This window comes from Boleophthalmus pectinirostris, unplaced genomic scaffold (assembly GCF_026225935.1).
Source record: "Boleophthalmus pectinirostris isolate CB_2022bp ecotype Guang Dong unplaced genomic scaffold, ASM2622593v1 HiC_scaffold_16, whole genome shotgun sequence".
Classification (NCBI taxonomy): domain Eukaryota; kingdom Metazoa; phylum Chordata; class Actinopteri; order Gobiiformes; family Gobiidae; genus Boleophthalmus; species Boleophthalmus pectinirostris.
Genome location: NW_026571095.1, coordinates 6932144 through 6947483, shown reverse-complemented (window position 1 = coordinate 6947483; position 15340 = coordinate 6932144). Strand labels below are relative to the sequence as shown.

The 15340-nt window shown below is 37.8% G+C and overlaps 1 protein-coding gene across 1 annotated transcript in view; it reads right to left on the bottom strand.

Annotated features, from left to right (window-relative positions):
• The window catches only part of pth1r (parathyroid hormone 1 receptor), a 249073-nt gene that overhangs the window by 89629 nt on the left and 144104 nt on the right, over positions 1–15340 (bottom strand). The window contains exons 3-4 of the mRNA XM_020923024.2: positions 10001–10111; positions 8940–9058 (exon numbers count right to left, since the gene is read on the bottom strand). Coding sequence (XP_020778683.1) covers positions 8940–9058; positions 10001–10111 — 230 coding nt within the window. The remainder of the gene's footprint in view (positions 1–8939; positions 9059–10000; positions 10112–15340) is intronic.

The following is a 15340-nucleotide window of genomic DNA, read 5'->3' as shown; positions in this document are numbered from 1 at the left end:
TAAGTAAAATATTGTTACCTCATCGAAAACATCCCTGGAGTTGAGTTTTTTCTAGGGTGACCAGATTTTCAAAATAAAAAAATCCCTGGTTTGTGGTGGTTGGTAATAATAAAACTGTGAAACAAGTGCATAATTAAAGACAATTGTTCTGCACTTGGCCCTGACTTTTTTTTGGTATTTTGGTCATGTGAAGCAGCTTTTCTGTATTTGACCTAAACAGGTGAAGGTTTATGTCTGTCTTTACTGTTGGCAGGGATCTAATTGGTTAAAAATAGGGACACCTGGGACATTTCTTGTATAAAATTGGAACAAATCACTGGTTTTGGATAAATGGAGTCATGAAGTGGTAGTTTTCAAGCTTACAGCTGTCCTTTACCTTTAGTTCAGTAGAGATTGGCAGAGCTGAAGTCATCCAAATGACTCTAGAGCACTTCCTGTATTACCACACAACCTCACAAGGTGGAACAGAGCATTTTGAGCTTTGGAGATGCAAACAGCCTAATAATAAAGAGTTACTCAGACATGTGTGAATGAAACAAAACACAACTCCAGGTCAGTTTTTCGATAAGGTAAAAACATGGTAACATGACTTAAAGCTCAAGAGTCCATTTTGTGTAATATAAGACCTTTAATGATGTAAATGTGAATTGTGGTTTTGGGTGAAAAAACAAGCTCTTTATTAGCTGATAATATTCCGACTGTGGCATCTCATTTTGGACATTCACATTCTTCAATCACGAACGGCCCCATTGGCGATTTTGTAAATGCAGGAGTTTTTCTGTTTGGTTGCATAACTCGGAGCTTCCTGTCATCTGAAAATATTTTTGAGAAACACTCCTGGAGCTTTCTTTTGTTTCATTCACATCTGTTTGGGTTATTGTGTATTTTCTCTCTCATGATTCACGCTAGCCCAGCAGCAATATAATGCCACAACGACTTGAATCCTGCAGTGTAAGCATCATGTTGCTAATAGCCATGTTTGCGAGCCGTTTGCCATGCTCCACTGAACCACTGCATTACACTAATCACTCTTACTCAAATCCTTCTGTCTTATGACTTTTTGGGGTATAGGCTATATATGTGTGTCATACTTTTATATTTTGTTCATTGAAAACTTCAGTATTGATTTAAAACAGCTTAAAGCAGCTTATTATGCAAAATTGACTTTTTAGAGCTTTTAATTGTTTCCCGTCACATTTACATTCACCTGAAGTTGTATGTGGAGTGATTCGTGCATGTTTGAGCGATCTTTAATTGTGTTTTGTTATGATGACCTTTATGGTGAAGTCAACTCCCTATGGGCACTGCAGTTTTCTAACACTGAAGTTTTGTTTATTTTATTAAGATTTTGAATGAATGAAAATTGTAATTTAAAATGTCCAAATTATAGCATAATGATCCACAAGCACAGTAAGTCTTCTTTAATAACAGAAACACGTCAGTGGACTTCCTTGTTAAGATTTAACATTTCTACAAGTCTGAGTTTTAATAATCACAAGTATGCCCAGAGCAGTGGGCGGAGATAGGTGGTATGTGAAAGGCATTCTCGTCTCCAAAGCTTTAGGTTTACATGCTTATTTCATCAGTGAAACATGCATGAATCAGTCAAAATACAATTCAGAATTAGTTAATGATGATGGAAGGGCGTTTTAACAGCTCATAAAAGTCCTTTTGACATAATATGTCCCTTTAAAGGAGATTTTTATATTTTAATTGGATTCATTATGATTTAACTGCCTCCTCTGTCAGCTTTTAACATCCAGTGCCCTCCATTAATAATAATGTGTGACCTTGAGAGCCAACTCACTTTTTCTGTCGTTTTCAAGCTCTGATTCATGGAGCTCTTTGTGCCACACCACTCCCAAAAGATAAAAATGATTCACCTGAAATTAATTTGAAAACATACTGATGGTAGAGTTCCACAAATTATAGCAAATATAAATGACCAACCTACAGACGTAAACATGTTTAACTGATGTGATCTTGTTTTTTTCTTTAAAAGAATAAAGATTCCAAGAAAATCTAATATATAATAAAAATAACTTTATTTATCAGTTATGAAGTTCAGCTGCAGACAGAGCGCAGCACAAATATAGAGACACAACATGTCCACCCGAGCAAACTCAGCTCCATTGTAATGACAACAGTAAAAAGAACAAAACAAACGCACACATCAGGCCCGTGTGTGTGTGTGTGGTTGTGTGCGTGCGCGTGTGTGTGTGTGTGTGAGGCTTCTTCAGCTCTGAGGAGGGGACCAAACACAACAGTCTCCCACTCAAGATGCTCGGTTTGAACAAATGTTTTACGTAATAAATAGATCATTTTAAGTAACACCATTTCACTTTACAGTTTAATGCTGTAGAATTTCCCAGACAAAGCAATAACATTTTTGGACACAATCAGGTGGCATACCCTTCAGCAGAAAAGTCTTACATATCAAATCAAACGTGCACTTAAATAGCAGGCTTTTAAAAAAAATTTTATAAACCAATACAAGTTCTCATATCGTATCTCATTTAAACCTGATAACCAAAAATATAAAAAGTTTCCTAATCCGACCAAGTGTTAATGAAGTGGGTGGCCTGAGACGCTTCTTAACCAGTGGGAGGTAAATTGAATTCTTTTGAGCAGAACACCTGGGCACCTGGTGATTCTTTGTTAGATTACTGTTATACTGTGATGGAATAGTTTGCTTGGATTTGTGTTGCCAAAGTAGCCAGCACTCCTGATCTGTCCCCAGGTCACTCTGCCTCTGGCTTATACAACGGATCAGGATTACCTACAAGGTTTCTGCACCTTATCGATACCTTCCAAGTGATGTGATCAGCATTCCTTCTTTCCGAAGCTCTGTTATGACTTAATAAGACTTTAAAGGGCCCATGTTACACTATTTTCTGATCTAAATTATAATGTTTTCTCATCAAAAACAGAGCTGGAGTTGTGTTTTGTTTCATTCACATGTTTAACACACAAACCTGCATGTTTAGGCTGAGTTCTTGTCTGTGATGTCATGTGGAAATACAGGATGTGCTCCACTGTGTTTTTAAAGTCCATACACCTTTATTAGAATCATTTGGAATTTCAATTCTCTACTAAACAAAAAGTAAAGAGCAGCTGTTAACTTCACAACTACCGCTTCATGACATCACAAGGTGGAAGAGAGCATTTTGAGTTTTGTAGATGTAGACACACTAAATAAAGCAGGTTTATTGAGAAGTGTGTGAATGAAACAAACAACAACTCAGCCTTATGTAACAGATAATACTCCCTACAACTGTACAACAACTCACCCTTATGTAACAGATAATACTCCCTACAACTGTACAACAACTCACCCTTATGTAACAGATAATACTCCCTACAACTGTACAACAACTCAGCCTTATGGAACAGATAATACTCCCTACAATACTATACAACTCACCTTATGTAACAGATAATACTCCCTAAACTGTAACATCACTCACCTTATGTACAGATAATACTCCTACAACTGTACATCAACTCACCCTTATGTAACAGATAATACTCCCTACAACTGTACAACAACTCACCCTTATGTAACAGATAATACTCCCTACAACTGTACATCAACTCAGCCTTCCAGTATGTAACAGATAATACTCCCTACAACTGTACATCAACTCACCCTTATGTAACAGATAATACTCCCTACAACTGTACAACAACTCACCCTTATGTAACAGATAATACTCCCTACAACTGTACAACAACTCACCCTTATGTAACAGATAATACTCCCTACAACTGTACAACAACTCAGCCTTATGTAACAGATAATACTCCCTACAACTGTACAACAACTTACCCTCATGTAACAGATAATACTCCCTACAACTGTACAACAACTCAGCCTTCCAGTATGTAACAGATAATACTCCCTACAACTGTACATCAACTCACCTTTATGGAACAGATAATACTCCCTACAACTGTACAACAACTCAGCCTTATGTAACAGATAATACTCCCTACAACTGTACAACAACTCAGCCTTATGTAACAGATAATACTCCCTACAACTGTACAACAACTCACCTTATGTAACAGATAATACTCCCTACAACTGTACAACAACTCACCCTTATGTAACAGATAATACTCCCTACAACTGTACAAACAACTCACCCTTATGTAACAGATAATACTCCCTACAACTGTACAACAACTCAGCCTTATGTAACAGATAATACTCCCTACAACTGTACAACAACTCACCCTTATGTAACAGATAATACTCCCTACAACTGTACAACAACTCACCCTTATGTAACAGATAATACTCCCTACAACTGTACAACAACTCACCCTTATGTAACAGATAATACTCCCTACAACTGTACAACAACTCAGCCTTATGTAACAGATAATACTCCCTACAACTGTACAACAACTCACCCTTATGGAACAGATAATACTCCCTACAACTGTACAACAACTCACCCTTATGGAACAGATAATACTCCCTACAACTGTACAACTCAGCCTTCCAGTATGTAACAGATAATACTCCCTACAACTGTACATCAACTCACCTTTATGGAACAGATAATACTCCCTACAACTGTACAACAACTCAGCCTTATGTAACAGATAATACTCCCTACAACTGTACAACAACTCAGCCTTATGTAACAGATAATACTCCCTACAACTGTACAACAACTCACCCTTATGTAACAGATAATACTCCCTACAACTGTACAACAACTCACCTTATGTAACAGATAATACTCCTGTACACAACTGTACAACAACTAATACTCCAGTAACACAGATAATACTCCCTACAACTGTACAACAACTCACCCTTATGTAACAGATAATACTCCCTACAACTGTACAACAACTCATCCTTATGTAACAGATAATACTCCCTACAACTGTACAACAACTCACCCTTATGTAACAGATAATACTCCCTACAACTGTACAACAACTCAGCCTTATGTAACAGATAATACTCCCTACAACTGTACAACAACTCACCCTTATGGAACAGATAATACTCCCTACAACTGTACAACAACTCACCCTTATGGAACAGATAATACTCCCTGCAACTGTACAACAACTCACCCTTATGTAACAGATAATACTCCCTACAACTGTACAACAACTCACCCTTATGGAACAGATAATACTCCCTACAACTGTACAACAACTCACCCTTATGGAACAGATAATACTCCCTACAACTGTACAACAACTCACCCTTATGGAACAGATAACCCTATGTCCTGTCAATCACTTTGTTATTAGATTATATTGTGATGTGTGAGCTGCTGTGTCCAAATCATTTCCCTTGTGGATCAATAATGTTTAGGTTTAATGAATGCATGTATTGATCACCAGCTCCTGAAAATATGTTTAAATCTATTTTGTATAGATTGCATGCGTTTCAATAGTCAATATTAATTAACTTGACAGAGTGAATGTAGACTAAATGCAAATGTTAGGAGGCCAACTATATTTTTACCATCTGCTTTCATCCACATGTCAAATATTTTAAAGGTGCTGTACCTGATTTTTACAGTCTGAAAAACATTAAAATTGTTTCATTTTTAACAGTTTGCAGTGGTCCAAAGTTAATCCCCAGTTATCCATTCTGAGCGTCCTAGTTAGACACCACATTGAGTTTATAAGCACTCTGCTCAAAGAGGCCAGAGCGGAGTTTTACTGTAAAGTTAACAACAACAAGGATGCTAACTGCGCATTTCCTGATTATTTGAAGATTAGAAAGAAAAACAAAACTAACCAGCATTTTTTCTTATGTATCCATGCAAACACGTTGGCCTAATAACAGTCGTAACTTCATTCCCATTGTATAGGCGAGTTTCAGCTGACGTCATTGTTATTAAAAGCCCGCGTTGCATGCTGGGAAATATTTTGGTCGGAGGCAAGAAACACGGTAGCAGTCAAACACAGTGTGTAAGCTCACGTATTTATCCCCGATAACGGTCAATTCCTGCTGCATTATCGGATGCACAAATAGAAGCACGGAAGAAGGAAAATGTCTTTTTCGTATTTTGAGTGAAAAGAACCGCTAACGGCGAATTAAATGACTTTCAAACATTCGCAGAGCAAACGTAGAAGATCCGAGCAAACTGTGGACTCCAACAAGTTCAACAACACATCGAGACTCTTGAAGGTTTTCATCTTTTCTGCTGTGAATGGCCCAGGAGTTTCCACCAAGTCATTGTGGATATCGCAAAAGTGAATATTTGTTCAGGTAGTTGGCGATTCTGACCAGAAATTTGGTTTGGTCCACCTTTTGTAGGGGTTGAAAAGGGTGATTTGTTGTCACTCGATGCTTATGATCAATTTCTGGTCAAATGGTCCTGGGTCCTCTACCGTTAGAGTGGATAAATAACCGGGATCAGTACCCTTTACGTGCTTTCTCGCACCGTGCGTCATGTTGAATTAGTGTTTCTTGCCGGCGACCAAAATAATTCCCAGCATGCAACGCGCACTTTTGTCAACAATGAATCTCGCCTATAGTCCACGTGCCAGGCAGCACGCGGGAAGGGCATCTGGCATAAAATCTCGAATGAATGCGTTAATTACAACAAGTATGAAGCAGCTAATTTGATGTGCTGCACCAGAAAAAAAACAGTTTCAATCACAGACTACATTTATAAAAAAAACAAAGTGGCAGGTGCTGAAGGTAACTTGACTTTGAAAGATTATATAACTAAAAAAATAAAAAATAAGACACACACATGCAATTCCGTACAAGTCAGTTTATAGTGATGACGAAATGGCCCGCAACATTTGAATGCATCTTTTGGGATACAATGAAAGATGAGGTGGTTTAAAGTGGCCAATTATCCTGACTGCCAGACACACAGGATCTCTGCCCGGGTTGGAGCGGTTTCGAAACTGTTAGAACAATTTTGAGAGCTGTTTTATATCATATCTTTTATATCTTAAAAGACTTCTCCTCCCAACCTCCAAGTCTTACCTCACCAAACCCTTGTGACAAAACCCAAAATTGCCTGGATGTTGTGCTCTGCTTTTCTATGTCTTTTTGGTTCAGGGTCCGTCACCTGCTTGTTTTTCTGGAGATGTCACTGCTCTGCCTGGAATGTTCCACAGTGTGACATTAAACAGCTCTACCTTACATTGATTCAATTACAGGTGGTTTTATAGCTCAAAAATACCTAGAAAAACAGGGATTCTTACTGTGAGCTGCATCTCCACAGATCTGACCTGTAATTTGGTCTCGTTTGGTTTCCATGAAGATGATTAAGGTAATGACATAATGTGAAACATTCCAAACAATGCAAAAACATCTCCATGGAGAAAAGCTTTTGACAGACCACCTGAAAACTTACACAATGCACGTTTAACTCATTTACTGCACTGTTCAGGGGGATAAATAAAGTTGGTAAAACAGTGTAAAGGTCCTTGCAGGCACTTCCTTGTTTAAGCCCTGCCGTCATTTTATATTACCAGGTGTAAGAACAAAAACATCAAATTATAAAGATGCAAACATGCAAACTACACAGAAAGATGGCACAGGTGCATTGAACTCGCAACTTTCTTGCTATGAGATATGGGCATGGACAGTAGAGGAAAGGTGCGTAAAGTGTCTATTTTCTGATCTACTGTATGTTATAATGTTGTTTCCTCATGACAAACACACCTGGAGTTGTTGACACATTTAACATGCAAGCCTTGCATATTTAGGCGGCGTTCTTCTCTCTGTTCCACCTTGTGATGTCATGTACTCAACTGTGTTTTTAAACTCCACACACCTTCATTAGAATCATTTGGATCATTTCAGCCCTGGCATTGCCCATCTCTACTGAACAAAAGGTAAAAGGGAGCATTTCACAAAATCACTATGAACATGTAAAAAATATGCCAAACAAAATTATACAAAAATAAGCCGCCATTTTGTTATTCCTTCTTTACTTTAGACAAATCTTCACATACATGCAGTACAGTAGTTAACTACTGAGCTATATTTCTTTTTGTGCATGTTCATATTGCCTTTACAACTATAAGCCTTTTAAACCAGGAACCTGGGCTCATACTTCATTTAGGTTGAGTTCACATTCTAAAATGTATATCCAGAAATCCACAAATGCCATTTTCTGAAGCTATTGTAAAAAAAATAAAATAAAATTTTTCATGAAGTTACAGCATTACAATTTTGTGTAATATAGGAGCTTTAAAGACACAAGGACAGATTGCTCCTTGGAGACCAATGATTTGAGTCACAAACTGTGGAACATTCCAAACAATAACATCTGAAGGCAGCCAGGTGGCAGACTGTCCACCGGAAGAGATATAGTGTCCCTTTAAGTAAATACTAGCTATGATGTTCAAGGACAATTTAAACTCCTTTTAAGTATAGTTTAAACAAACCATGGGGAAAATTTATTTACACCAGCTGGCCTTATTTTTTTAAGCCTCCATCAAGCGAGGCACTGTTTTTCACATATAATACTAGTGCTCCATTGGGATTTCGACTGGGAGGCACATATTAGAGTTGTAACAAGAGAATTTGTTGACATTCTTTAGTAGAAAATTAAATATTAATTGTGAATTGTGTAACTTTTCTGGAGAGGATCTGCAACCTGTTTGTTTCCATGGAGACATTAATGCTTTGGTTTAAATTGTCCACAGTATGGCATTACACTAATCTGTCTTGCATTTATTGAGCTACAGGTGCTGTTTACTGCTCAAAAATATCTTAAAAAAACATCCATTCTTACTGTGAGTGGGCCTCTCTACAAATCTAAATTGTAATTTGGCTTGCAAGTCTCCATGGAGAGTCTTAAGTTTATGGCCATACTGTGGAACATTCTTGACACATCTCCATGGAGACAAGAAGGTTAAACACAGTGCACCTTTAAATTATCTCTGTTGCTGTTTGATTAGTGTTGACTCCATTCTGTTGACTGTACCTTGTTGTGACTCTGGTTATACAGGAACTTGGCACATTCGCTGTAATTGGCCCAGGTTTTGTTGTTGGTCGAGGTCAGCTCCCACGTCCCATTGTTGTCACACCGCCGGTACGCGTGTCCTGAAAATTTACCATAGTAGAATATTACTACAATTACAATACTTTATTAAAACTGGACTAAATGTATGTACAGTCATCATAGACTGGACATAAATGGACCCGGCTAACCCACTGACTGCCACATTCCAAACAGGATGTGAGCATGGGCGTACTTCTTGCTCCAGTTCACTTTCTACTGAAAAACCGTCACCTCTCTCTCTGTAACTACTGCTGTCAGGCTCACCATTTTGATCTTAAAATGTTTGTATTAACCTCCTTTACATAATTCTGAGGTTTTTATTTGGCTCTCTTTGTCTGTAAATCAACATATAAACATTAATAACTAGCTGCCTTCTTACCCCGAATCAGAATTCCAAATATGGAACTTTGCTCCAGATTGGCCCCTATACCTGCTAGCCTTGATGAGATTCATTTGGCTTAAGCCAAATGCTATAGCTGACGTCACACTTACATGTCACTTAGTCCACATCAGTATATGAAGGTGATAGGTAACTTTTAATCAAGATTCTGATCATGCAGGTGATATGACACCTACAGAAAGTTGCACAGTGTTGCTTTAAAAAATGGGTTAATTGAAGCAAACAAGCGATCATTTTGGTTGATGTAAATTAAATGAATGCCCCCAAAAAGCATGAAAACATTTGTATTTCTACAAATTTTACAAGGAAAAAAAGGACACATTTTTCCACAAGTTGATTAATATTTATTGTGTATTTTTTAACAATTATATTTTCCCAAAGACCTTGTTTTATTAAAATGTTGTATTAATAATTCAACATTTCAAGAGCACATAGAATCATGTTCCCACTGTCTTTCTCCACACTGGTCATTTGTACACACATGAGCAAAGCATGTTTCCTAATGAAAACCCACGGGACTCTAGTTAGATTTAATTTAATTGTAAAAAAGAAGAGAAACAGACAGCTGGTTTCTTGGACTCACCTTTATGGTTGAAGTCGTAGATGTACTCAGGACACCGGATAGAGACCAGCCGTCCCGGGGAACCCTCTGGCCAGCACACAATTCCGTCCCATTCCGGTGAACAATAGCCATCTGCACACACACAAAAAACAAGCTCTCTCCAATCAAAATTAACCAATCTTCAAATTCCAAGTTTTGTTTCCATTTTAGATCAAAAAGAAATGATGGAAATGCAATCAGGAAGTCCGTGTTTACAATAGGGTTAAGAGTCGAGATAAAGTCATTCTTAAAGGGCTCAAAATACGCTGTTTTCTGATCAATGTTATAATGCTGGTTCCTCATCACAGACAGACCTGAAGTTGGATGTTGTGTCATTCACACGTTTAACCAACAAAACCTCCTTTGGTTCTTCTCTCAAACGGAAAACACGGCTCCACGTTGTGATGTCATGGGGTAATACGGGAAGAGCTGTGCTTGTAAACTCCATACACCTTCACTAGAATTATTAAGATTTTTAAGATCATTTTAAACCCTGGAATTGCCAATCTCTACTGAACTAAAAGTAAAAGGAGCTGTTGAAAACTGTGAAAACACTGCATGACATCACAAGATGGAACAGAGCATTCTGAGCTTTGTAAATGTACAGACTTAGGATTACTCAAACATGCGTGAAAAACAAAACAACATTACAACATGGCTAAAAAGCTCACAAGAGACAGTTTGGTGTAATAAATAAATAATGAAATAAAAGAAGAAGCTTCCATGCCGTCCTGCTTTGCATCTCCACCCCAGCAGCACAAGCCTGCTCAGCCTCCCCATCTTTCTCCTTTTCACCACACACGTGCTTTTTCACCATCACAGATATTTTGCCAGGTCTCGCCTTTTAAAACTATAATACTTACTGCTACTACTTCAACTTAAGTTACTTATTATTATTTAGAACTACTGCTTCAAGAAACAATAATTCTGGATTTATTTATGAGTGTAAGTATGTCACACGATGTATGAAGACATTTTAAGTGTTCCTTTGTTGTTACTTCATTTGCTGTTAAAATCTGTAAAATATTTCAACTATTTTTGCAGTCTGTGTTTAGTTTAATCCGAAAAGAAAAGTTGTACTAGTTCCAAATACAACTCATCTTCTCTGTGATCGTGTTGACAGCTCTACCTGCTGCAATTTAAGTGCCAATTTATTCATTCATAAAACTATTCATTACACCTCCCTTGTTTATCGGTATACGTCTCCCAGGTACCTCCAAAGTTTACTCATATTCTATTTTGTTGAAAGCTACAGATGGCTGGATTGTTGTAAAAGTGCAAAGTAAAAGATTCTGCTGGAAGTCAGATGGTAAATAGTGTTCAGCAAGCAGTCCCTGTACACTAAACGGCTCCGCTCTTAAAGGTAATGCACTCAAAGATGAACGAAAAGAACAAGCCAGCTGTGTATTGTGTTCAGAGTTTATGTTGGCATTAGCAGGGCCTTTAAAGCTGCCGTACTTCATTTTCAATTTATTTAAAGGCCCTGTACCTTATTTCCCCAAGTATTTGAGCAAAATCTCTTGTTTCCATAGACTGTACAAAGAAGTAGTGACCTCAGGGAAAGAAGACGCCTGGTTGGTAGGTTATAAATGTTCATACCTTGATTTATAGACAACAAATAAAAACAGCAGGATCATATAGCGTGGATCAATACGAACACTTTAAGACCAAAATGACAAATCTGACAGCAGCAGTTCCAAAGAGAGTGACGACAGTTTTTTAATAGAAAGTGAATTCGAACCAGAATCTTTAGAGTCAGAAATGCACCCACTGCTCACTTCATATTTAGAACACGGAAGCTAATGGGTTAGCCATGTCCCTTTATATATACAGTCCATGTTCTTGTCCCAGCTGCATGTGGTCTGCATCTAACTATAAAGCATAGTGTCCGATAATCAGGAAGTGAGAGCTTTGCATGGTAATTGTTGTTAGCTTTATCGTTTACGTGTGTAAAATCCTTCAGTCGTCCAGGTAGAATCTATGGCAACATTTCTCAGTTCATCCAAGCTGCTTCTTCAGTTTTGGTCAGACGCTGGTAGACACTTCCTTATATCTGCCTGAAGGGAGGAGCTAACTACACTGAAACTCCTCTGAAACTAACACACCTACCTTACCTGTTAGTTAGCTAGGCCTATTGAACTTGCACTTGAACCTGAGTGTGGGGTCATATTAGCAGAATCATTCTATTGGTCCGTGAGAGCTTCCTGAAGGCCTCCACCTGGAGTCGCCGGTCTTCTCCTATTGTTACTGCACAATCTAAGAAAGCTAATGTGTTCTCCTTGGCATGAATTTGATGTTCAGATCTACAGTGTTAATATGAGCAGTAAAACGTTCCAAATCTTGAGTTCTGATTTTAGAAAAGTTCTTATCCACATATCGATACCAATGTGTGGGTGGAATTCCTGGATAAGAGGCCAAGGCACTCTGTTCAATTGTTCCATATATAAATTATTGGATTATGCTGATATGACCCCACACTGCATGTTCAGGCCTAGCTAACAAACAGAATTGTGAACAAGTAGGGTGTTAGTTTCAGAGTAGTTTCAGTGTAGTTAGCTCCCCCTGCAGGCAGATATAAGGCAGTGTCTGACCAGAACTGAAGAAGCAGCTTCAATCAGTCAATCAACAACTTTATTAATCCCTAAGGGCAATTCAGTTCACACATCTCCGGTCGTGCACAATCTATAAATACTTGGATGAGCTACGAAACATATTTGACTGAAATAAACGTTTGTCCAACTGACAAATTGAACTTCTCCTTTTGCCTTTATTGTTTACTTTATTTTAACTTTGTGAAAGATAAAACACTTTATTACAAGATCTAATAAACAACTTGAAGTGGTCACATTTTGTCAATGTGTAATTGAGTTAACTGAAATTTGTTCATTTGCAAGAATAAAGTTAAATGCCCCAGCTTTAATGTATGGAGGTAAGAAAAAAATATAATAATGTAATAAAATTAGTGTTTGTCACACAGACACATTCAGGTTGACAGATCAATTTTAAGCATCACTGGGACTCAAACTCATTATATACAGTGATTTAATAAACACTCCCATTGGCTTTATTAATCACCCTAGAAATCCAACGCTGTCTCTGGGCTGCCTTGACTCTACAGTTACCATCTCATATAGTCACATTCACACACACACATTTTGTTATTTGGCAGTTTGAAGTGCCTTGCTCAGGGATACAACAATAACTCAGCGGCTCTATTTCTCTATGTGACTCTTCTTTACAATAACCTCTCCTCCTCTGGATGGTGGGCAGTTCGTCAGCTCTGCCCAGTGCATACGGTTGGTGTTAAAAGTGAATGGATGCATATGAATTTCTGTTAAAGGTGCACTATGGAGTTTTTCTGCGGCCTGTTTGTCTCCATGGAGATGTTATAGTTTGCCCTGGCATATGGCATTATCTTCTTTGCATTTATTCATTTAGGGAGATTGACATTAGATACAATGAAAACCATGCATTGTTTCCCTAAGCAGGTTCCCCTCTTCACGGATCTGACTTGTGCCTGGCCTACTGGCATCACCTCCTAGTCTCCAAAGGGACAGATAACCTTAAAGAACAAATATTATGCATTTTTAAAATATTATTATAGGCATTTAGGCTCTTAAGTACCTTCACTTTGGCTTCTCATGTTTCAGAATTTAAAATAATGGCTATTTTCAGATAATAGACCTTCTTTTCTACAGATGCCCTCCCTGTACTGGGAACTACTTTTGAAAAAACACACAACTATAATCAGGAATCTTTTCTGACATGCACAACACAAGCATGCAGTCTTAATGGACAGTAGAACTGCTCAGATTTTAATTTACAGACTTAAAAAAAGCACAGGACTACTAGACTTTTATCTGTGACAATCCTTGGAAATTCAAAATTGCATGTATTTTAGAGTCAATGAATTTACACAACAGGATTAATCGAACAAGCATAAATAAAGCTAAATAAAAGGCCAGGTATGCTTTGATGAGGGAACAATGTATAACACAGTCTCAAAAAGTGTGTCCTTTCATGCCATACTGTGGAACATTCCAACCAAAGCAATAACAACTCCATGGAAATAAGCAAGCAACAGAAAATATATATAATACAGTGTTATCCCTTGCATTAACTTTTCCTGTTTCAAAAGTTTAGAAAATAAACTAATCAAAACAAAACAAAAAAAGTGAATGTACATAACAAAAATTTCTCTGAGACTTTCCTCACTGTGTAAACCAATTTGACAAAAGCTAATGCTGCTACCTTCAACAAAATGACTATGGGATGTAGTAAAAGGAGAGATATACTGACTCATCTACCAAGAGGGATTTACTTGTCACAAAAGGGCACAGAATTTATAGCAGTGTCTCTGAGCCGCTAGCGCAAACGTCTCCCCGAGGACCTCTCTTTAAAGCTATTATTGAAGCCATTTGCCACAGTTCATTGTACAGAGAGGCAGGGGACATCGTGCTCTTTTCTACTATTGTTTCAAGCCTCAGATCAATAGGAAAATCATTTCCAAACTAAAAGAAATCCAGTTAACCTCAAGGCTGCGATCATGTTGTGTTTTGTATCAAAAGGTAATAGTTTTTACTCCCTCATGACAGATATCTTTAGTATTATCTGAAAAAAAAGTTGGAAAAATACAGTGAAATAAATAAATAAATAAAATGAAATCAGGTTACTTAGCCTTTTCCAAATATTCAAATTAACAGACCAACCAAGGCATGTAAAAATGTAACCTCACTGATAAAACTAGGCCTATTTATTAATTCATTGTGCCAATGAGGATTCAGGTACTTCAACTCTTACATGGTATTACAACAACAACTGTTCCTGGGTTGCCAGTGCCTTAACCTGCAGATTGAGGAGACCAAGTTTTCCTCATGAACATGCCATGCCTCATGTGAAAGCTCAGAAGAACTGAATGTAAATATGCAGGGTTTGTGTTTTAAACATGTGTAAATGAAACAACTCCAGGTTAGTGATGAGAAAACAACATTATAACATGGGTCAGAAAATGGCACAATATATCGCTCATTATGTTTTCTTTACCCTCATTGCTATTTTCCTTACCAATTTAGTATCTTTATCTTTGCATATTTACCACCTCCAACCCCCCAAATCAAATCCTCTGAAGAACAGTCTCTATTCACGCTGACATCAAAAACCAGGAAGACGTTTGGAAACATTCGGTGAAAGTTGCGGTGTAGTTCCTGACACTGGACTCGCCGACTGACTGTGATCAAAACCACTGAAGTAAATGTGATCAGTGGTAAAATGAAGACTGCAGATGTATGTGCTGTTCCCTCAGCCCTCATCTCTTCTAATCAC